The following is a 23,310-nucleotide window of genomic DNA, read 5'->3' on the forward strand; positions in this document are numbered from 1 at the left end:
AGGAATGAAATTTTATTTTCACTATATTCAGGATATAATTATACTAAACTAGTACACAGATTTATGGATAACAGCCATGATAAGTCATAATACATCAAGTAGGAAATTATTTTTAATCTTTTGAGTGTTTTAAGTCTGTGAAACGAGACATACACAAAGCATCTCGCAGTTTATTAGCTTACGATAAAACAATGGGACTTTGTTCTTTAATGTGACTGCTGCTTTTTCTGAAAATGACAGGGATAGCAAATATTATACTGCTGTCTGTAAATCTACAGGTATTTTAATGTCTTGATGTTTATGTGCATGAACCTGCAGCAAAATGGAAAAGGTACATTCCAGCTCTGTCATGAAGTAAAATAAACATTAAAAGGGCAAGCGTGTGAAAAGATATCCTTGCATCTTTAAGGTGCATCACAGAAACAATGAAATCTAAAATGCATGAGACTACGTTTGAAGGGAGACTGAATTCAAAAAGTCTTATAGCCTGCTGCACCTGCAAAAGTCGGACTCAACTTTCAATTGCATCCAAATAAATTTAGCATCTTGGAAAAGCAGAATCAGGTCCATAGCCTAATTTTGATAGTATGGTTCAAATGTACTCAAATACTGATAAATGAAATAATCTAGGCAAAATATTGGTTTAACTAAAGGTTGAGTTCCTGTAGAACTATCTCTGCACACTGTAAGAGAAGCCTGTCAGAAGCATGGGCTCTGTTTCCCTGTAGCATTCCCAATTAAAAAGCTGCTGTTGTAAAGATGCTGATGCTTGCATAATGTAAAATTTTATCTGGAACTCCAAATCCTCACTTCTACAGGATGCCTGCCTGGACCTTTTACAAAATTTGTTAATTGCAAACACTTTGAGAGCATTGATCCATGGCTGCTCTGATTAAATAATTATTCTGAAGAGCACCTATGAGGGCTGACAGACAATGGGTTTGAAAGCACTGCACTAGATCTACATTTAAATGAGTGCCGCTGGCCCCCTCCCAGAACGTTGTTCTTTCCTTAGCCGTCTTTTCAGGTACGGTTACAGGTCTTTAATTTTCTGCAGAACAACTAAAGTTTAAATTAGATTCAGGTTGTTTTCAGTTTGGCCATCAGCAAGTAAGTACCTAGGCTTGAAGAAAGGGGTCTACTTTCCAGCCAGGCTTTTCCTCTTTTCTATGCCTTTTTTTTTTTTTTTTTTTTTTTTTTTTTCTCACAGACTTGTCTGTGCTTTGGGGAGATGATAATAATTGCTTCTACAAAGGCTTACAACTACCCTACAATACACTCTGTCAGCCTGGCTGCTTTCAAAGCTTTCTCAGCCACAGTTCCAATTCTGTCATATTATTTTTAAATAAATTCCTCTCACACAAGCCGTTTTTATCCTTTTCAGAATTGCTCAGCTTACTGTTTTCATAATGCCACAGGATGGTTTTGATCTCACTCACCTCCTTTTCTTTGGTTGTTAAATATTTTAATAGTGCAAATATTTAAAAAAAAAAAAAAATCAGGATGTCTTCAATAAATCATATCCTTGAATACACAAAATCCAATCCTCTCTCTAAAAGACTTTAACATACACAAATGCATATGAAGAGCTGAGAAAAATAAATGACATTTTTTTAAATGATTCTTTAAAATATGTATTCGTAGAAGATTTTTGAAACTACATTCCATACTTCTTGAACTTATTGATTCCCCCAGCACCTAACTGGCCAGGCGCTCATTACTATGTTCACCTCATACTTTTCCTTATACTGTTAAAAGAAATAACATGGCTATAGGAGGTACATATCATGGTAGGTAAACAACAGTCAGTAGGGTTTTGAGCCTTTTTCTGTATACAGTCTTCCCTGACACACAGTTCAGCTTAGCTGTCCTCTTTTTCAACCCAGAGTTAGCTTTGGGCTTTTGCAGCACCCCAGCTCTTCAGTTGAGGAGCAGAGACCATAGTGGTGGAAGCATCAGTTCAGCCAGGTTTGTTAAAAACCTGGTGTGTTAAAAAGTGAGCCTCACGAAGTTTGGGAAGGGAAGAGGTCCTCCATCATTTCCCACACAGCTAAGGTCCCATCATTTGGGAAGTTTTCCCGTTGCTCACACCACTGGAGGCAGTTTCCTACCCAGAAACCAAGCCCCTGTTTGCAATGCACCTCATTCACCTTCAGTGAGAATTATGTTTCTGAATGCCTTTGTTACGGTGATGTATTTGAGCATGGATGAACCAACCCAGGCAAGTGTTTGCTAGTGTATTGATAGCAGTTCACTCCTGGGAAGTTAACGGTATTTCACCGGTGTAAAACTGGTTCTAATAAAAAACCATTCAGATCTAAAATCCATTCAAATTTGATTTTCAAAATTTATTGTATTTCCTTAAGTAAAATTACTCCTTCAATTGGTTGTTTCATATTGCCCTGAACACTGTGTAACTGCTGTGTATTTCATGGCTAAATGTACGTATTTCTTGACTTTGCAAGGTGCAATAGTGCAGAGAGAGTTCTGATTTCCTTCTAGGGGATCTTTGCAATCCACTGGGGAGCTGTGTTGTCTCGTTTGCACTTTCTTACTGAATTTCAATCAGTTTTCCTAACCGTTTGCTGTAAGAATTCCCATGGGACATCTTCAAATGGACCCCATGCTGTCCAGCAGCTCCTCATTTTCTCTTCTCGGGTTGTCTGCGTTTTCTCATTTGAGAATAATTCATCACATGACAACGTTTTTCATTAATGATGCCCTGGTGGTATCAGATAAAGTAACATTCAGTGGGGAACATAGAAAATAAATACAAGGATATACACAGTATAAAATAAAAATAAACTGTTGTGCAAAAAAGTTAATGAAGGGGAAAAATAGTTTCTCCTGGCATATGCTGACTCAGGAGTATGTCTCCATCCTGCTTAAGTGTGGACAAATTGGATTTATCTTTCATTCTGCAAAAGTCCCTGAGGAAGCCAGTAAAGATGGTGGGCTCCAGTAAAATTGAAGTGAACCTCCTCAGTTGCTTCTATGTTTTCTTGTATGAAAAAACAGTGTAACCTTTTTAAGTGCCTCGCAAAGATGAACTTCCCAGCGTTTTCACAATTAATGCAAGCACAAAAGGAACTAGCATTAAGTACTGTGAAAGCAGATGTACGCTTTGCCTACAGCTTTAGAGAGCGACCTTTGTAGCTCTCAATCTTTGTTTATGCAGTTCTCACTGAGCTTTGTGTTTTAAATGTACCGTTTTAAGGAAGGTTCAGATCAAAGCCTGTTACGTCTTCACAATAACTCAGCTGCTCCTGTAATCATCTCAAAGTCTGAACTGCAGGATCTTGGCATCTGCTGCTGTATTTATAAGATGAGGCAAAACAAGTGACAGAAGGATCAGAGGTGGTTATCAGCACAGGTGTCATCCCTGTGGAAGAATAGCCACCGGATGCCAAAAACGCAGTGCAACAAATATATCCATGTAGAACTTTGCCATGAAACAGTGATCATAGGAGGAATTTTCAATAAAATACCTTCATTTTTGAAACATTAAGGCATGTTTGTTATGCAGTATCTTTCCTTATAGCACTACTAAGTAATCTATTCCCATCTATTTTATAAATATTATTGGCATAATACTTCATTTTTTATTGTTCGAAGATGTTGCCTGAGGGCTCAGTGAAATGAGCAAATTAGAACATTGCCTCTTTTAATGAAGAACAGTGAAATATTTGTGAAGGTAATTATTTCCACAATTGCATCACCAAAATATCTGAGACAAAACACTTGGAGTCATCTACAAGTCACATACACACGGGTATGTTTATATGCCTGTGTGTGTACTTGCATTTGGAGTGGACAGTTAGCACAACACTGAATTTATCTTGATATTTACTTTCAAATGAGCTCTTGCAACAGCAGTTTTTTGGGCACACTGTGTATTTTGCATGACTGTGAGCAGATCCACTCTCTGATGCATAAAAGCTGATAGAATCTTTTCTTACTTTAGTTTTAAGCCTGTTGCGATAATCCACACACATTTAGAAGCAATTACAGCAGGGTGAAATAAGTTGTTGACTCACCTAGAAGAGAGAAAATGTAGAGATGTTTATCAGAGACAGCATGATTAAAATTGTCATATTTTCTTTTTGTACAAAGAATAATAATATAAAAATTATACGGAAGATGCCCATTATCTTCTGCACTATAATACATTTATATCAAAATTGATTAAATAGTGTTATTACAATGTTTAAAATATGTGCACTTTACCATATTACTTTGGACCTGATTGTCATTTTAGATAGTCTTCAAAAATGCAAAAACATTTTTTTTCTTCTGAATTATTGAAACTATGTCTGTCCTAATTCTAACTGGAGGAATGTAACATCAATACCAGACAATGTCATTCTGGTTTGTGTTGTATTTCACAATACATATTTTAATCAAAACTAAATGGACTTGTCCTCCAGGCTTATAGGACAAATGACTGAACTCCTTGTTACAACTAATATGTCTTACAAATACAGCTCCGGTTTTTCTGCTTGTGAGACGAACAGCAATCGAGGCTGGTTTCCACGGTATTTTATGGAAATAATTATTTCCACAAGGCTAGTAGCCCGCGACTACTCCCATCTACTCCCTCTTGCTGCTCAGGGTACACCGTGTCTAAAATTTCAGACTTTGAGTTAAGATGAGCTCTCTTGCAGTATTCTCAATTCCTTACGTACATTATGTGTCTGGTCACCTTACCAAAACACGTTAGTTCTGCTCCACGTCAGGAAGTTTGCATCTTTTAAAGCAGGAGATTTAAAATTAGTGATTTTTCTATGCTGAATTCTGCAACGTCAGTTTTCCTTTGTATGGAAGGGGCACTAACCTCAGTAGTTAAATATGCCTTTTTTAAAGCTTTTATTTTGTTTCTTTTTTAAATTTGTCTGCATTTGCAGGTGGTTTTTGTTGTTGTTTGTTGGTTTTTTTCTTATTCAGTACAGATACAGTTGAAACTAGCCTAGCTCTCAAGGAACATTCCCAGGCTGCACTTTGGCATCCAGGAATTAGGGAATTTGCTTCTCAGTCTTTACCTAAGAGACTATTTAATATTGTAAAACAATAATAACCAGTCTGTCCACATTTAATTGGTAAAAATATAGTAGTGCTTGTCTGAATGATGACAGCAATAACAGTAATGATAAGGTATCAGATACATGCTGGATAGATGACTGATAACAGAAAGCAAATGATATAAAACAGGTTATGCACGTTCTGTGAGTCTGGTCATATAGCTTGCTTATTGTGAAATACAGAATCACATAGCACTGTAACTTTTCTGGACAATGTGGACTTCTTGCTTGTCACACAGTACCAGAGCAATATGGCAGCAAGCTAGACATTAAAAGTCATGTACTTCCTAAGCACTAAGTTTTGTTTAGAGTTACCTGCCATGTGAATTATAAGGCTTGTTTTGTAAGTGGCTGAATATTTTACAATATTGTGTTGCTAGGCTGGAGTAGAAATGGGATGTGAGAGTGTTCAATATTGGTTTAATCTTATGCTTCTACAAGTTCAGTTTTAATGGTGATTTGTGGCACTGCATACTTTTGAGAGTCCCTCCCTGAAAGAATAAAATTAAACATTATATTGTTAATTTTTACCACCAGTGTATATAGAATAGTATCTGTAGAGCTGGAAAAGTCCATAATGGAAGCATGCCTATAAAAACCCAAGCCTTTACAGTATGCTAATGGCTTTCCATCAGGTCGCATTAATGTTTTCTGCTTGGTGAAAATAGGTATTTAGCAACAGTGCTAGTTTGTTAGGAATAAATAACTGCTGGACCAATTGCTTCACCCTTGGGAATAAATCTGCACTTTCAGTGTTCGCTGTTAAATCACTTCTGCAGGGTGATTCGTAATGGCTGCAGATTCAGATCTGAGGAAGTTGGTTGGATCCAGCAGCAAATGCATCCTCCTGCTGCATTCACATTGTCTTTACTCAGAGAAGTGACAGATTCTGCTCCTGGTTGTAGTCCCACTGCTGTGTCAGGTACGGAGCACTGCTGTCTGTGACATCTGGCAGTCCGGATGTTCACCAACCTACCTTGCTGTTCCCCTGTGGAACAGCAGCAATACTGACCTGCCACGTGAGGGGAAGTCATGGGCTACGCAACTGATGTGTCGAAGCACATCAGCAGTGAAGGATCCAGGAATTAGCATTACATGGGGACCTGCTACCAACAGGCTGTAAGGCAGAACTGACAGTGATGTCAATAAAATAATGAAGATAAACTCTAGTGGTTTTTCCCATTTTAAAAGGTGTAGGGAATGAATTGAAGCCAACTTCTCTTATCTCAAAGAAAATGCATGCAGCAGTGAAATGTGTATTTGCATATGTTTGCACTTCTGTCTTTCTCACAGCAGTAGATTTTAAAATGGGTGTTGACAGAAGACTGGACAGACTTCAGTTTCTAGAGAGGGTTATGAAGAGTTGCTTCCCTTGGTGTTTCTCTTCATCCCAGATTTTTTAATAAGTGCTTCAAGTCATGCCAATATCCATCTTGTTTGCAACCTACGTATTCTCTCCTTATAGATCTGCAAATAGCAAGGGACCCATTATCACATCTCTTCCTCCTACAACCCTATTCTTCTCATCTGAGAAATTGTACTTGAAACTTCTATTAATAGTAAAAAAGTACATTTGCCCTGTATTTTCCACAAAGAGGGTTCTTAAAAATGCTTTATAACTTAAACTGATGCAAATGTATACATGAGGAACTTAGATCTGGGGCTCTTCAGGCCTCTGCTTCCTAATTGCTTGGTAACTAATGGGCTCTACCACCAGAAATAAACTATTATTAAGTGCTGGTTCCTAGATATTCAGCTGGAGGCTGGGCCTTGCTTTATCTGCATCAAATTCATGCCTTCTAAATGAAGTGTCTAAAATATTTTGTCCCAAAATGAACAAACTGGGGATGATTAGAGACTTCTGAAATTACTCAAATAAAATTAATAGAAAAGAATGCAGTTCCATTAGGTAGAAAGGCAGGAACTTTTCAATCGTGCATGGTAGCATTAAAATAAAATTTAATAAAAGAAATGGAAAATAATATTTCTACTTTAATGTGCAGGAGAAAGTAAGGAGGAGGATATGAGATACCTGAATAGAAATTTAACTGAATTTTGCATTAAATTTTTGCAGTCTTATAAATGAATTTGTTATTCACCACATAGTAACAGAAGTCAGTTCCTGTTTTACTCATGAAACGGCACTCTGCTGAAGAAAGGCTGAGAGAAAGTCCTGAGAGAACTTCAAAGTAATACTCACCGTTGAGTCATCCATAAATGACATGCTCAAGTAATATCTGTTATGCAAAAAACAAACCCTCTCCAGCATACAGAAAAGTCCAGTACTGGACTGCCTGTCCAGTCATGCCTCGGAGCAAATTCCAAAGGAAATCTGCAGGGTTTTAGGTACTTTGCAAACTTGTCAGTGGAAACAAGAGAAAGCATCATCCAGGGTCCAGTTTTAAAGGCCTGGACCTTGGTGAGTGAATGAGGCAGTCTTCGAGGAAGCTACAGCATAGAAGAGGCTGAAAGGCTGTTCTTCCTCCATCAAAATCAAGAGAAGTATTGTTACTGGATGACAGGAGGATGCAGAGGTCCCATGCATTTGAGCAGCTGCATGTTACCGAGCTGACGTAGGGCATGAATTACAGCACTTGGGTAATGGTGGAGAGCTGATGTAAACAGGACTGCACGTACATGGTAAAAGCTGGATCTCTACACAGCATTGTAGACAAGAAAAAGAAAATAAAATTACTTAGTTGTGAATGGCATTTTACAGATCTCGATAGGCTGGACTATACAGAGAATTGTTTCAAGTCCGATTTACCATTAATTAATCTATTTCTTTCCCACTTGACACTGTGCACTCAGTCCTGTTTTCAATTGCTATTTAAAAGCATGGATCCAAATTACCTCAGTCAGAGCAGTTTAAACCAAACAGCCACTTCACAAGATTTATTTTGCAGACATTGTTTTTTCTGTCTGCCCAGTGCTGGGGGCCTGGGGAGGAAGTGAGCCTGGTGCTCTGCACTGGCAGGGTGGCAGTGCGATTTTGAGAGGTAATACAAGAGCCTTTTGACTTGCCACTTTCAGAGGTGTAAAGAGTTGGCTTCATATTTGGAAGCACACAAATACAAAGAAAGAAAATAGCCATGGAGGGAATTTCCTTTGATTTTTTTTCCTTGTGATTTACTGACTTAATTCTGTGAAGCTCAGTATGCGTCTACATAAGGCACGAGGGTGTCTGCAAAGCACAGAAATGAGTGTTCATAGTCCAGAGTTTCCTAGAGATGTCATGTGCCACAGTAAATATTTAATAAATTTCAGGTTTGCATAAGAAAACTGTGTTACTCATTTCTTAGACAGCTGAATCCTCTTTTTTCACCCACCTGATATAATCCATAGTCAAAGCTCTGTTTATATGTGCAGTTTTGACTGGAGATACATTTGTGAGATATTCTGAGCATATGGATAACCTGTCACATATGAGGTATTGTCTAAACAATACTTACTTGTTATGCACTATATTTCCCTCTTTTCCTTTTATAAAATTGACTTTCAAAGGACAAGACTGTTACTTGTCAGAAGGGAAGAAAAGATCCTGACTACTTTTAACTTTGACAGATGACATGATTATCACTGCGTTCTTTCTCAAAAAACACTTTTGAAGACAAGTGATTGAAAAGAAGACTATTGTGGCTTCTCATCTTGCCATAGTATCCTAATGATATTTTGAATTATGCCTGATGGAAATCAGGTGTTGACAATTCAAGAAGGCATGCAGGAACAGCATTTCCCATCCCGTTCAGTCTCCTTCACTTGCATGTGTATACAGATGCTAGACTTCTGTTGAAATCAGCACAAGATAGAAATTTCCTTATCTTGATGGATCTAAATTCACAAACTCAGAAATCATTCATGCCTGTCTAGAGCTAGTTCATTCCTGAATACTTATTATCTCTAAATTTACCCACATCTCACACCTTCAGGCAGAATCTCCTGATGGGGGCTTGTTACAGGCAGGATGGTGCAATTTGTTCTGCTATTGCTTGTGTTGTGATTTTTCTTGGATAAAAGATTTTGTTCGTAAGTAACAGCCAAGAAAATACAGCAATGTGAGATGTTCCTGACAGGAAAGATGGCATGATGACCTCAAAAATCCTATTACTTAATGACTTTTGTCTTAACTTGCAGAGATAAAGTAGTATAAAAGGAGTAAAATATGTTAACAGATGGAAGAAAATAAAGTGATAAGCTTTTTCAGTAATGTAAGCCACATTGCAGTTAATACTGCATTGTCTTCCCTTTCTTGTATATGAATTGTTGGTGGTTTTTTCTTTTAAATCGATTTGTAAGACCTAGTTTTTCCCTACCTGGACTCTGCCTCAGTGGGATAATGATCTTAGTATTTTCCTCTTTAATAAAAAAATCTATCAAACTCTTTTAGCATCACAGAAAAATTGGAAAACCTCTTTTTCTTACCCACCAAATATGCTAAACTACTTTCCACTTAGAAAAAGCTATAATGTCCCATTTTTAACTCCAGAGTTATTTCTGACCCCAAAAAAATGAGGACAAACCAATACTCACCACAGCAATGAGATGTGAGTTTCACTTGGGAAGACAAGCTGTGGGACTCGATTCTTCTTCAGGAAGGTGGAGGGAGGAATATAATCAGGTGCAACGAATTGGAGAGGACTTATTGTGGCTTGCCTTGTGAAGGATATCTGCCTCTGTGGCATAAAATCTTGTACTGCATTCCAAGAAATGTCATTTAAAATGAGTGCACAGCAGGAATAATAGAATTGTCTGAGCATGTGAATTTTAAACACTAAATATTATACAGAAACGAGAATATTTTTTCTGACAGAAACTGGTGACTTATGCAGATTTTTTCCTTAAAAATATTTGCTTAGGCTGGACATTAATCTCTTGGCAGAAATTTCTGGGAAAAAAATTTCTCAGTAAAATTTTATACGAAAAGAGCTGTTTTACCCAGCTGACAAAATGGAACTGACAGCCATCAGAGGTGGCAAAGTCTCATTTACAGTAGAGCTAGAGCAGCATGACAGCTTTCTTTTATATGTATATAAAGAAATATACGTATTTCCTATAACTGTGATAATGGCCTTATACTAAGCCAAATGTGGTTATAAATTATTCCTAGCATCTTGTTCAAGTAGTATGCCCAGGCAAGTAGGTCCCTCCTCCATATCTGGTTGACTGATATTTTTCTATGAAATCCTGAAAGGTGAAAACATTTAGGTAAAATAGTCACGTAGTTCTAATTGAAAATCTGAATATAGATCATGTGGCACTCTGTCCATCACATGTCAGCTACCAAGGACATACCCAAGTAAAACTTACAATTCATAATAATTTCCATTTTCTTTTTAACTTGCATCCTTTTCCCTAACCTCCTCTTTTACTTCAGAGTCATTAATGAGAAGGAGTTTGCAACCATAAATAAATAGTGTTTTTCTTGCAGAATATCTGGTGAAAGCTGTTTTGCTGGTACTCTTGACTCATTCTAGTGATTTTTTCTTCTTCTAGCTTGCACAGACAAAGAATTGAGGAGTCTCGCTTCACGACTAAAAGACTGGTTCGGTGCTCTTCACGAGGATGCAAACCGTGTCATCAAGCCGACAAGCTCGGAGACAGCACAAGGCAGTAAGAAAACACCTTTCCAGTTGAATGTTGAGTGTTGCAGGCAGCTTCCCAGCCTGGGAGAGCTAAGCACAGCTGTTAGTGCCACAATGTCATGTCAAGCAGGTGCCAGCAAGTAAGCAATTACACAGGGGAGCTGATCCTGCAAATAAATAGCTGCACCGTTTTCTGAAGGAGTTGCAGTCCTTCTGTGCTCTCTCTCTGGCCTAAGCTACTCTAAAAATTGGCAGTCAGGGAGACCTTTACAAGTTAGCGAGGCAAATAACTGAGTCTAAAGTCACAAAGTTCACATCTATACTAGCAAATAAAGTCACTCAGGGACTTTTGTCAAGCCCTGAGGTCAGCGGCATGACATAGTTCGTGTCTGTACAGTAGTCTCCATGACCCTCCAAATCAGTGTGGCTGCACCCAGATCACTTCTTGGAGGTGGACAGTGGTCTGTGCTTGCCCCCAAGTCTAGGCCAAGCATTTTCTGACCCGAAGTCATGAACCAAAAACACAGCATACAAGCAAACAGAAAATTAAGCTAACATTGCAAAAGACTTGCTTCAGATTTTATTTTACAATTTCTTTCTAATGCCTTTTATAAGAGGTAGAACAATGAAAACATCCACACTATAGCCGCAGAGCTGGAATAGTGAAGTGGTATGGAAAGCTGGAATCTGTTGTGTCTCAGGTATTTAATAATGCCATCTTTGCTTCCTTTGATTCTTTTTTCTCCCTTTTTTTTTTTTTTAAAAAAAAAAAAAAGGAAGAAAGGAAGAAAGAAAGTGAACGGCTTAGAGGACATTTACTCTCTGTGGGTTAAGCTAACATGACTGATTTTGATGTCATTTACCCACCAGGGAGGGGAAAGATTCAGATAACAGCAGCAAAAGAGGTCATCTTCATCAGAGAGCAGATGCGAATTTATTTTCTGTAAGGACTCATTAATCCTTTTAAACAGCGTGTCCCAAACCACATGGGCCCTGGGTTGCAAAGTAGGATGCACAAGTTTCATTTAGGTGTGTGACTCACCTTCACTTCACTGTCCTCATTCTCCGGGGAGAGCTGCTCAGAACTGGGGTCCACACACATACGTTATGTGAAGGAAGGCAGCTGCTCCCTTTTATTTCTTTTTTGACCCGAATTCGCTTGAGAGCCAGAACGTGTAGCCCATCTGTGGGATGGAGCTGACCCAGCACATCAGGATGGACATTTCCTGCTGGTGCATGTCTGCACTGCAACTCTTCTGCCACTCTCAAGCTTGTGTACCAATAAATTGCCTCTTCCTAAAAAGACAGAATATACCCCAGGCTATAATGCTTAAAACTATAAGCAAACCTCATTAATGCCAAGTACTTCTATCTTAAAAGTATGTAATACAACAAGCCACATTCTCTGTAAACTTTTTCATATGTTCTTTACTTACAAAGTATCCACAGGAAAGTTAGTATTTTTAAAACCATATGTCCTACACATTTCTTAGCTATTCTTATGCAAGGAAGCTGAACCATAACACAAAAATAAACTTTCTGTGGAGCTAATCATGGCTTCAAATTGTGAATTCCCTTCAGCCCCCGTGACAGAAAGCACCAGAAATGTAAAACTTTTTTCTGGAGTCCCCCATGCCCAGAATCACGTGAAATCTTGTTTCATCAGATCCTCAAAAGGATGTTTTCATGCAGATACCTGTGAGCTGCTCATGAGGAGCTTACCAAAGGGCAAAGACTAAATTCATTCCTAAGGATGGTGGGATTTTTGCTGAAGCAATTTCAGTAAGAAAAGCATTCCTGGTAATTCTGCAGTGTTTGCTCTGATTCACAGAGAAGCTGTTATCTCTTTTTAGTTCAGTTTGATTCCTGGCAGCTTTTGTATGAAAGGCTGCCTTGATGATCTTAAACACTTGATCTCAACAATGTTCATTTTTAGATTGTTGACTTAGTTTGGCACATTTTCTTATTTTCTCTGTGTCAGGAGAAAAAAAAAAAAAAAAAAAAAAAGGAAAGGAAAGAAACTTTATGAGTTAAGATGTCCAAATCATTTCTAAATGCCACAAAACTTCAGCTTGTTTTTCTTTTTAAGAAATTGCAACAGTATGCATGAATTGGTCTGCATGTACCAAATTCTGCAGCTCTGGTTCTCTCTGGTAGCACTGCAAATACACACTAAATAAGGACAGTAGGGTTTGGCTTCCTCTAACTTCAGCTTCAAACATTTGTAAGAATAAAAGGGGGCTCAAAATCCAAAACAAAGTTCACATACCCAAACTGAAAAAAAAAATATTTGTGTGAATCCTGGACACAAATGCAAACAGGACATACGCGGCTCTGGAAATACGCTCTGATGTACCCATTGCCTTTTTTTTTTGCATGTATTCTCCTCCTCAGCAGGCTGATCACTTCATTAAGCTGAGCAAGCTTGGTTAAGCTTGTAGAGTCTTAAAAGGCATATACATCCTCAAAGTAATCCATTTTGGGTATGCCTCTGTGGCAGTGAAAGGAACAGATGGTGGGATGTGATGACTAAGATGCCTCGGACACATCAGCTGTCTAGAGAAGGTGTTCCAGCAGAGATTTCTCTATGCTACATTAAATTTTCAAGATGTTACTGTAAGTGTAAATAAGCTCTTTGAGTGTATTAAGTTCACCCCCAGGTGAAGAAAAAAGAAGTACATTTTTGTCTTCTTTTTTTACTCCGCTGAAAGGGAAGGGATAAGGGCAAGTCATTGTGCTTCAAATCTCAAACCTTCATTCAATGTGCTATCCGTGAGATCCTAACAAAGCACCACAGTCCAGGAACTCTGTCTTCCACAGTCTTTGTACAATTATAAAATCCTTAATAAATAATATTAGTAACTCAGGGACATGCTTTGAAACAAGAAATAATAAAACTAATTAAGTACTAAGATCAGATTCAAATTGCTCCCGAGCCTGTTGATAATTCATAACATCCCCATGTTATATCTAGATAGTCTCTTTAGTTGGAGTGAGAGTTGTTTTTCTTGTACAAGAGATCTATGCAATATAAAGGCACTTTTCTGGGGAACGTTTCTTTTCCTCCTTCCTTTATTTTAAGTGATGGGGGAAATTAGGTTAATTATTCCCCTGTTAATTTAATTGTAGTATACTTTAATAAAATAAATCTTGCTTATGTAAGTCAACTCTTGAAGAGAGGGAAAATAATTTCATGTGCCAGAAGGTGTGTTTATTTTTAATTATGATTTTCACTTACAGTTTTTTTCCTAATTTAATTCCATTTTAATTCAGAGAAGGTGGAATGTTTTAGGCATTAAAGGGATATTTAAACTTTCACATGTAGGTCACCAGTTTGAATTCCTTACAGATCCGTAGCAACTGAATGTTGTTAGGACATCAAACAGCTGTCAGTGGGAGTGAGAAATGTGATGGTCTCAATCCAGGTCGCTGTGACCAGGTGTCCAGATGAGAGCAACCACCACCACAATTGACACTAATTGGCATCTGTGTTGGCAGCGTCTGCCCAGAAGCCAAGAGCAGGAGGGATATGAAGTCTGCACCCTTCTCTTGCTTCTCACCGTAGGTCTTGCAGGGCTGAGCTGACACATAGAAAGATGCAGAAAAGATCTCACTGAGACTGCTGCTAAGCCAGGTCTGCTGTGTTGGAGTTCCAGCCTACTAACCAAGCACTACATTCATTACAAATGACAGTATGTAGTTTATTTCATCCAACATGTTGTGTCATATTTGTAAGCAAGTACATCATAAGACTCCAAAACTGAGTTAATTCATTTAAGATCATTTGGCCTCACCTAGTCTGATGGGAGCACAGTGACCTCCCAGTGAAGCTAGGTGAGCCCTGAGAACCATCTTCCCTCAGCTGCCCTGGTTGCACAATAAAGTCAGAGCCTGCACTGTGCTCTCTGTCCACCCGTTGCTTTCATTCCTGTTGCTGTGTGCAGAGAACATCCAGCATTGCTGGGCTTGGACTGTAGATGCAGGACTGCACAAGGTGATTTATGGGTAGTAGCTTTTACCAGGAGATGATATGAAGTGGAAGTAGATGCTACTATTCACTTTCAAACACATACTGAAGGGTGATTAAAGAATTAGCCTTTTCACTGATATTAACCATCTAGCTAAGGGCTTTCCGTTGCACCTGCTGCTGTAATATTTAACGACTTCCAGACTACACTGTCTAAATGCAGCACTGCTTAATTGCACAGCCTCTTAATAAACCTAATCTGCAACTCTGGTCGCAATAGTGAAAGCTCCCTTGTTTATAAGAAATTCTGATCAAGACTCTTCATCTAATGTAATTAACTGTCTTCGTAAGTGACCTTTCATGATTGTATCTTGCATTCAAGCCCTGATGGTATGTCACAGAGCAGCTTCGTATTCAGATCAGTCACTATCTTGTGATCTGCTCAGACAGCTCAGTGCTGGGGGCACGCTGCTGTTGTATCACTGAGTGCATGTTGTACACACAGATAAAGACTTCCCAGCAGGGAGGAAAACAAGACTCAAAAATAATCCACAGGCACTGTCAGGGGCAAGTTCTTGCCAGGATCTCTTCCTCCCTGCATTGATCCTTGCCAGTTAGATGACCTTTAGAGAGTCGCAGGGCTAAGCATCACATGGCATGCTGTTGCACAGCAGACCTTGCAGTTATTCACCTAAGCAGCAGTAAGTGCCACAACATGGCATAAAGACCATCACCAGAGATGGCATCCATGCAGGAAAAAAGCTGCCAACAGAACCCAGCTATTTCTCCCCAGAAACTGTTAAGCTGGGCTAGTTGAATCATGTATTGATCCCAGCTCCACCATGCAACTGAGTATCATCACCTCTTGCCAGTTCGTCAGCTTTTAATGTGTCCCATGGAGGGGAATCAGGTGCAGCATGCACCCCACACAAGGCAGGAGTCACCGCACCAACCCTGCGCCTTCGAGCTCTGCAAAAGCAAAGTTGAGGATTGCGAAGTCATTTCTCTCAACAAGGGATTGCAGAATGACCAAGTCCTGCTCGCCTTCTTCAGATGAATAAAATAATGGAAGCGAATAGTCCTAATTGCTTCAGCAAGGCAGTCAGGCTTCCTCCCTACCTCTATTCATACAGCCTTTTTCTTTTTCACTGTGCTCAAACTCGATTAGATAACATTAGGGGAGATAACGGCACAAAAATGTGATGAAATGTTCAGCATGATCTCTCTCTTCGCTGCCTAAGCTGCCTCTAGCCCTGAGGAAATGGTGTTAGCCTCTTCCTTTCTTCAAGAAACATGTATTATGAATGACATAAACCTTCCCATTAGTTAACCCTTCTGATTGTTCCTCCATGTCACTGACAACCTTCAGCTGCAGTTGCATACAAAAAGCACAGCTTCCAGCACAAAGCACTGCCCTCCCTTGGATTAATGCTTAAAATAGCAGGTAGGCTGCAGAGCCTGGACAAACTGTCAGCGTGATTCCAGCAACATCTTAGGTTTCACTTTAACAAAGCAGCATCTAGAAATGGGACTTGACACTTACAGCACATAAGGCTAAGCTTGACCTCTTTCAACGAAAGATGCAACAAAAGGAAAAAGCCCATCAGGCTTCTCCACGTGGCCATAGCAGAACAAATAGTGCACAGGCAGGCTTATCATGCAGCTGAAGCAACGTGAGCACATGGTACTGGGGCAGGAGATTCAGGTACCCTCTTTATGTGTAAATCCGCAGTTAATGTATGCATGTTCCTGAGTCCTTGTTGGAACTGAGATCCTTATTCTCAGATTTATTAGCACAAATGTACTCTCTTGCATCATAAATAATTTGGAAATTAGTCCTTGTTTGTACCAAGCACTGAAAAATGCAGTGACAGTACGGACTAATAATGCACTGTCTTGTTTGTAAAAGAAGGTAATGCCTCTGTTTTTGTGGGAACTGCAAAATACAGGCACGTGCATCTCATATACATTGTGCGTATCCATATGCATGTCTTGGTCTTCCTGTGGTATCACTGCTGTTGCAGTCTTTTAAGGATTTGTGCTATTAAGATGAGTGATGACGATGATTTCCAAAGTACTAGAAGAGCAGAATCCTCTTTTGCTGCACTATCCTGGAGCAGGCAAGGACAAATAATGCTGATCACATGTACAGGAGCACGTGCAGGTCTGTGGAGCACCCAGCTGAAACGCTGCCATTCTTCAGGGGGGAGTCAAGTGAGAGAGATGCTTCCTCCCTTCATACCCCTGACCCTCCACAACAGTACGTGATCCAGATCAAAGCTTCTTGTTGTCCACCACGGGAGGCAGGGCTTTGAAGAGTGAAAAGTTGGGCTGAGAAGTAGAACGTGAGAGCATGCGAGGAAAGAATTTGATCAGGGAACCAGAAACAGGCCTTGGAAACAGGATTTAAATTGCATTTGGACTCAGCCTGGTTTGAAAAATGAGTGGAGGCAGATCTCATCACATTTCATTTTTTGGAGAATAAGGCCAACACCCTTGGACTGAGGACAGGGGGGGGGAAAAAGAAATGTATGTGTGATGTTTTTTGAGTAGAAGTAACTTTGAATTACAGTAATCAGCAACAAATCTCAGCCCTCTCCACCCTGCAGCTCCTAAAGCATAGGAGTAGCGCTCCTTTCTGCCACCATGCTTGGGTGTTAAGCTTTACTGAATCAGTTCAGCCTGAGAATTTTGTTCTGGTTTGGACAAATCCAGTTAATGTTCAGAGTCCAGCCAAAAAAAAAAATAAAAAACAAACAAACAAAAAAAAAAATTAGAATGGCTTCAGCTTATCAATGATTCCTGTGCTGGTATTCAGCTGGGGATATTTGCCTGTCTTCTTGCAGGATTTGACACCAGCATCCTACCAATCTGTAAGGATTCCTTAGGCTGGATGTTCAACAAACTTGACATGAACTACGACCTGCTGCTGGATCCCTCAGAGATCAGTGCCATTTATCTTGATAAGTATGAGCCATGTGTCAAGCCTCTCTTCAACTCCTGTGACTCCTTCAAAGACGGAAAGCTTTCCAACAATGAGTGGTGTTACTGCTTCCAGAAGCCAGGTGGTGAGTTGTACAATTTGCGGTACAAAGAGAAGTTGATTGGGTCTCCCCAAGCTTAAATTTTGATTGATTTGCTTGTAGGGATAGTTTTGTAATCGGTAGTTAGCCACACTACAAAGCTTCTGTCTTTAGCACTGGTGTGAAAAGGGCATTGTGTAACTATGCTTAATGTCACAGATGAACTATATTAGCATCCCTTGATGCAGAAACAAAGCAGTGATAAGTGCCAGCACACAGTCTAGAAACAAGCTGTAGAAAGCTCAAGAACTTACTCTCTTACTAATGCAGAAATTAGTCTATAAGCAAATCAAAAAGTAGAGAGCTGGCATTATATCAGTTTGGTGAAAAGAAGAAAAACAATTTAACAATGAAACTGGCCCCCAAACACTAGTCTCAAACAAAGTATGTAGCAATTTTTTATTTTTTTTTAATTAGTAGAGTTAATGACATAAATTTGTTTTGCAGTACAGTACCAGCATATGGCCCTCTTTCGTTCCCAGGTGTACTGTAGTCTACATTTCATGTCAGGAGTGAAGCCAGTCATTAGAGTCTGTCCTGTACCATCTGGAAACTGATTCTCATCCATTATATTTTAGGCCTTCCTTGCCAGAACGAAATGAATAGAATTCAAAAGCTAAGTAGAGGGAAGAGTCTGCTGGGTAAGTTCGATTACTTGCCATTCATTTACTCAACTAATTAAAGCTTCTGTGATTATTGTAACTTTATACGCAGTAATGGTTTTTCAATTAGAGACTAATGTTTTGAATCAGGAATATGCACCACAGAGTATAGGCCTGAAACTATGAAATTAAACAAATCCTGAGATAGCAACATACAGAACAGGTGTCAGCATGGCAATGGGTTCCCAACTAATTTACAGCTCTCAAAAATGCAAAGCCTTATCTGAGCAGGGTGTAATATTGCCTTCATCACCTGGGAGGTCAGCACTAAGCACAGAAGTTGCTTCACACTCCAGCCTCCCACTTTTGATGGAAGGTGCCACAGTGTATAGCCAACAGGTTCATATCTTCTTCCAGTCACGGTGTAATGTATATGTGCCTTGGGGGTCAGTTTTGTCTAATCCTACTTAAAAGTATAACAGTGTATTCCGTGTATATGACACTCAAACCAAACCTCTTCTCACCAACATCCCGAGCTGTGGCACAGAGAGCGCATGGCAGCTCTGCTGAAATGCATTTCAGGCTTCAGTTTGCTTCTGAGGCTGCTTTTAGGTTGTACTCTGATGTTTCTTGATGCTCGTTAGCAGACCCTGTGAATAGCACTTCTGCAAAGCTCCTCTTTACCAAACCCAGAAGCCAGTGCTTTGAACTACAGGTTCAGATACCTTAGAAACAATCCCGGCCTGGATTCTTTGGTTTAAAATGAGAATAAATATTCCCAAAGGCTACAGGGATTATGGTTTAGTTCCATCATCTTTTCATAGCATGTTCGCATAAAGATTAAGATGTTTCAGAGTTGTAGCTCCTGCTGTGCCTAGCAGTGGGAGTGAAGGGAGGATTGATTGCTCAGCTGTGTGTGTGCTACATTCAGTAAACATTTTGGATTTTTGTTCAAACGTGCGTCCTGGTGGAGGAAGCCACTGTGTGCTCTGTCTCATGGGTCTCATGATTTTCAAAGCCACTTGAAAAAATAAGAAGCCCAGTTCCTAATAGATAGCTTTGGCTATCCCATATTTATTTTATGCTTTGCTGTTATTTGCTGCATGCAATAAATGTCATCTAGGTTGAAACATAAGTGGTTTGTTCCAGTGCGTGGGAAAAATAATGATGGTGTTGCAGGTAGTACAACACACAGGCAGCTGTATGGCATGTCACTGGGATCTGATCACAATAGCAAAATGACAAAGTTACAGCAGTAACAACAGTCCCTTACCACAAATAACTCCTAGTCAACTATATTAAAAAAAATAAAGGGTAAAAGTGGGTAAGCTCAACAAATCAAGAAGCACCAGGCATAGATTGTTCAATAAGCTAGAAAATATTGTGGAGAAGAGCTCTTTGCTTTACCTGCCTTGAAAGTCTGGCTGCATAATGACACCTCTCTGTGAGGTTTTAATCTGATCTCATGGCTATTTATACAGCAGAAAACAGTGTCTTTTCTCTTGAATGAGTGAAAAGTCATGCAAATGGAAAACCAAACATACACGTGACAAAAATACTGCTTGTAGCAACAGTAAAGATTGAAAAGAGAGATGAATATTTTCAGAGAAACTAGGCTTTAATTATTCTCTTTCCTTCTCTGTCCCTGACATACAGAGAACAGCATTTACAGTCTGGACAGTGTGCATGAGGAAGATTTCTGTTCACTTGTATCCATTGATAAAAAATGATGACTTTTGATATTTTGTTCTCTATATATTTTTCAACACACATGACAGTTGCAACAAAGTACTTCAAAGCAATTGCCATTAGATATGTTGAATTCGGAGACTTTCAAATAGAGTCTAGCATCCCAGGGGACTGAATTAAAAAGTAAACAGCACTATTCATCTTTTCCTACCAGATTTATCTAGAGTACAATTAACTGCAGAGAGTGTACTTTTAGAGCATACAACTGTGCATCCTGATAATGCTACTCTCACATCACTAAGGTAATAAATTTCTGCTCCCATCACTATTTTCTTCTATATCAGCCCAGTGAATTGAGCTGGTATAATAGCTAATACAGGGAGCTAGCACTTAATTCTGTCAAGCTTTTACCTGTGTGCTTCACTATCTTTAGCATATAATTATTCTCCCCATGTCCTCTGAGGAAGGGGAGTGTTATATAGATAAGGAAAGAATGCAGAACTAAGAGACCTAGACTTGGATCCATAAAGAGGATATAGATTCAGCAGCGCTGTTCCAGTTTGCAGGGAATAATTAAATACTGTGGGGACATAGAGAGTCAGGGGAAGCATGATTCCCTAGCCCGAGGAAGTCAGTGGGGAGCAACTAAGGCTGTGAAGTGGTGAATAGTGAAGCTGCTCTAGCAGCAGCCCCCACCACAAAGCGCCACACACGTGGGGAAGCGCTGGCTGTGCAAGCATAGAAGGGAAAGGAAATGGGAACTCCTTTCTCCTCCCAAACTGCACAGCTGTTCTCAGACGCCCAACCAAATTCTAGAGGGAAATGTCCCTGCCAAGTGCAGTGTTTGGATGCCATGCTCCATACCACCAAAACTTGTAGGCAGAGCTTATTTCTAATGCACACAGAGGCTGGTTTTGTGGGGGGGTACAGGATGAACCATCACTCTATGCAACACTTGCTTCCAGTGATTCTCTGTTGTCACCGGATTATCACCTGCACCTGACACACTGACAAGGACATGCTGCAGTCTTCTCCCTGATGGTTGGCAAACACCGTGACGCTAATGTGCTAAATATTTAAAGTTCCAGTGTCACATACAAATTAGCACAAGTTTCCCCTGCAGAAAGAGAAGTACCTTCCACTCCACACTGTGACCCGAAGTGTGAATCCTTTCCACACATAGTTATCTTGGCAGTGAGCCTGGGCCGTATTTTTTTTTCTAATCTATGGCTTTTACAGTCAGCATGGAACATTTTAATACCTTACAAGGAAAGCAGTAAAACTATGTGAAAAGGCCTACTTCAAAGAAGGGAAAGGTTGCATTGCCCAAGGAAAAGAGAAAGGATGAGACAATTTAAAATACAGAGACCATTCTCTGCTCACGCTGTGAAGCCACGTAGGTTCCCCCTTTGGTAGTTCCCTGGAGCCAGACGCACAACTGGTATAGCAGGGGAGCTGAAAATCAGCACCAGAACACTTTTTCCAAGGTATTGAATTGTCTGATAAACACCTGAAGTGTTTAACAGAGAGAGGCCATGATCACAAATATGAAAGAATACTGAAATAAGGGATCAAACATTCAGCAGTAACTTGCAAAGGTGAATACATGTGCACGATGAACCATTTTTTTATAAATAGCAAAAATGAGTCTTTAGTAGTCATCACTGTGCTTTCACTTGCACATGAATATAGTGGTGGTTCCCATAAGCAAACAAACCATAAGACCATGCTTTGAAGTTATTTAAAATACTTTCATTAATGAAAGTAAAGTGGTCTCCAAAACTGATCAGATATATGATTTCTGCTGATGTTCAAAGATTTCTATTCTGATCTTCCATAACTACATTACTGGCATTTAAACATTAGAAAAGTTCTGTATTACAATGAGTTTGGAAATTCAAGGATTCATTATATATATATATAAATCTGAGATTGACTGACGTCCCCTTTTATGTATTGTCTATGGAAAATTTCATGGCATTTGGGCAGCACCTTCTCATTCATTTTTTTCTTTGAGAAATATAGTGGAAATAGACCCTTTGACACATGAATTGTCTGAAGACATGCAATACACATGGAACTAGTTTAAAAACTTACTGTGTGACCAGTAAATCACAGGTGTCTTTGACAAAGGAGAAAACGCTTTCTCAAAAGTCATTTGAGACAAGAGATTTGGGGCAAGGGTGGGTTTCTGCTATGTTTCAAATTGAAGCAATTGGCAAAGAATGGAAAATGACTTTATTGACCTCCCCTGGGAATAAAACTAACTAGTCTCAAAGGACAAGAGAGCTTTTCATACTGAAGTACATTTAGTGTACCTGCTGAAAGTGGTGGGAACAATAACACGGGTTCCTCCTGAGAGTTTGCCTGTCTGTGGAAGCCAGAAGGAACCACATTCTGCAGGGCTGAACTGTATTGGTATTATTCTGAGATAAATCTTAGGCTTCAAAGCTGAAGACGTAGGGATTTCAGATCCCGTTGTCCCTCTCTGTAAAGCTTATGCATTAGTTCTTCTATGCATGGGAACTCTCAGTAAGGCAGAAGTTGTGCTTGCGATTAATATGAATAGCAAGCAGATGGCAGATACCTTCCAGGGATAATTACAGTGTTGTGGGAAGACGTGTATGATAAACACTGAAGGAGTGCAAATGGAAGGGAAATGCAGAATTAATGAAGTTGGGGTAATATTCCAGTTGGGAAGAAAAGCTTAAAACCCAGAGTTAAATCTGCAAGAGGCTCTTTGGGAATATCAATCATTTGGAGACAGACAAAACCTATCTTTAGTAGCATATGCCTTCACCCTCCATGTGCTATCACAAACATTCATGCACTGTGCAGTGACCAGGGTGCCTGAAAATAGTTAATCATATATAATTTCTGCTCCCCTTTAGGCACCAGATAATCACAAGTACTTCCTTGCCAACATTGTGAAGATCTTAATGTAACTAAGAGACAAGTTCATAACACTCTATATGCCTGCTTGGTTGTATAGAGGCTTGTATCACTGATTATACCTTATATTTTATTCAGGTGCTTTCATCCCACGGTGCAATGAAGAAGGTTATTACAAAGCCACTCAGTGCCACGGCAGCACAGGGCAGTGCTGGTGTGTTGATAAGTACGGGAATGAGATAGCTGGCTCAAGAAAACAAGGGACAGTTAGTTGTGGTGAGTAATGATGGTCTCTCCTCAGATAGCAAAGGAATTAACATCGTTGTAAGCCCTGCCATTGCTGTAAGATGAAGTACGATAACACAAGTGACAACAGGGAAACATAACTACCAGTGTTCAGCATGCTCCTTTATTTTC

The 23,310-nt window shown here is 39.5% G+C and overlaps 1 protein-coding gene and 1 long non-coding RNA gene across 4 annotated transcripts in view; one reads left to right on the plus strand and one right to left on the minus strand.

Moving 5' to 3' along the window:
• Nucleotides 1-23,310, plus strand: part of SPOCK1 (SPARC (osteonectin), cwcv and kazal like domains proteoglycan 1) — a 287,906-nt gene that overhangs the window by 259,492 nt on the left and 5,104 nt on the right. The window contains exons 7-10 of the mRNA XM_084535944.1: nucleotides 10,572-10,688; nucleotides 17,474-17,695; nucleotides 18,289-18,351; nucleotides 23,032-23,169. Coding sequence (XP_084392070.1) covers nucleotides 10,572-10,688; nucleotides 17,474-17,695; nucleotides 18,289-18,351; nucleotides 23,032-23,169 — 540 coding nt within the window. The remainder of the gene's footprint in view (nucleotides 1-10,571; nucleotides 10,689-17,473; nucleotides 17,696-18,288; nucleotides 18,352-23,031; nucleotides 23,170-23,310) is intronic.
• LOC311444660 lies at nucleotides 2,242-10,565 on the minus strand. Of its 3 annotated transcripts, none has more exons than XR_014697993.1 (4): nucleotides 10,386-10,565; nucleotides 9,609-10,262; nucleotides 3,960-4,037; nucleotides 2,242-2,722 (listed from the first exon to the last, which is right to left on the minus strand). It is a non-coding gene; the product is annotated as an uncharacterized lncRNA (long non-coding RNA). The 3 variants fall into 3 exon arrangements; XR_014697995.1 differs by lacking the exons at nucleotides 2,242-2,722; nucleotides 3,960-4,037 and adding exons at nucleotides 5,376-6,545; nucleotides 7,279-7,733; XR_014697994.1 differs by lacking the exons at nucleotides 2,242-2,722; nucleotides 3,960-4,037 and adding an exon at nucleotides 5,376-6,545.

This window comes from Aythya ferina (assembly GCF_964211825.1).
Source record: "Aythya ferina genome assembly, chromosome: 14".
Classification (NCBI taxonomy): domain Eukaryota; kingdom Metazoa; phylum Chordata; class Aves; order Anseriformes; family Anatidae; genus Aythya; species Aythya ferina.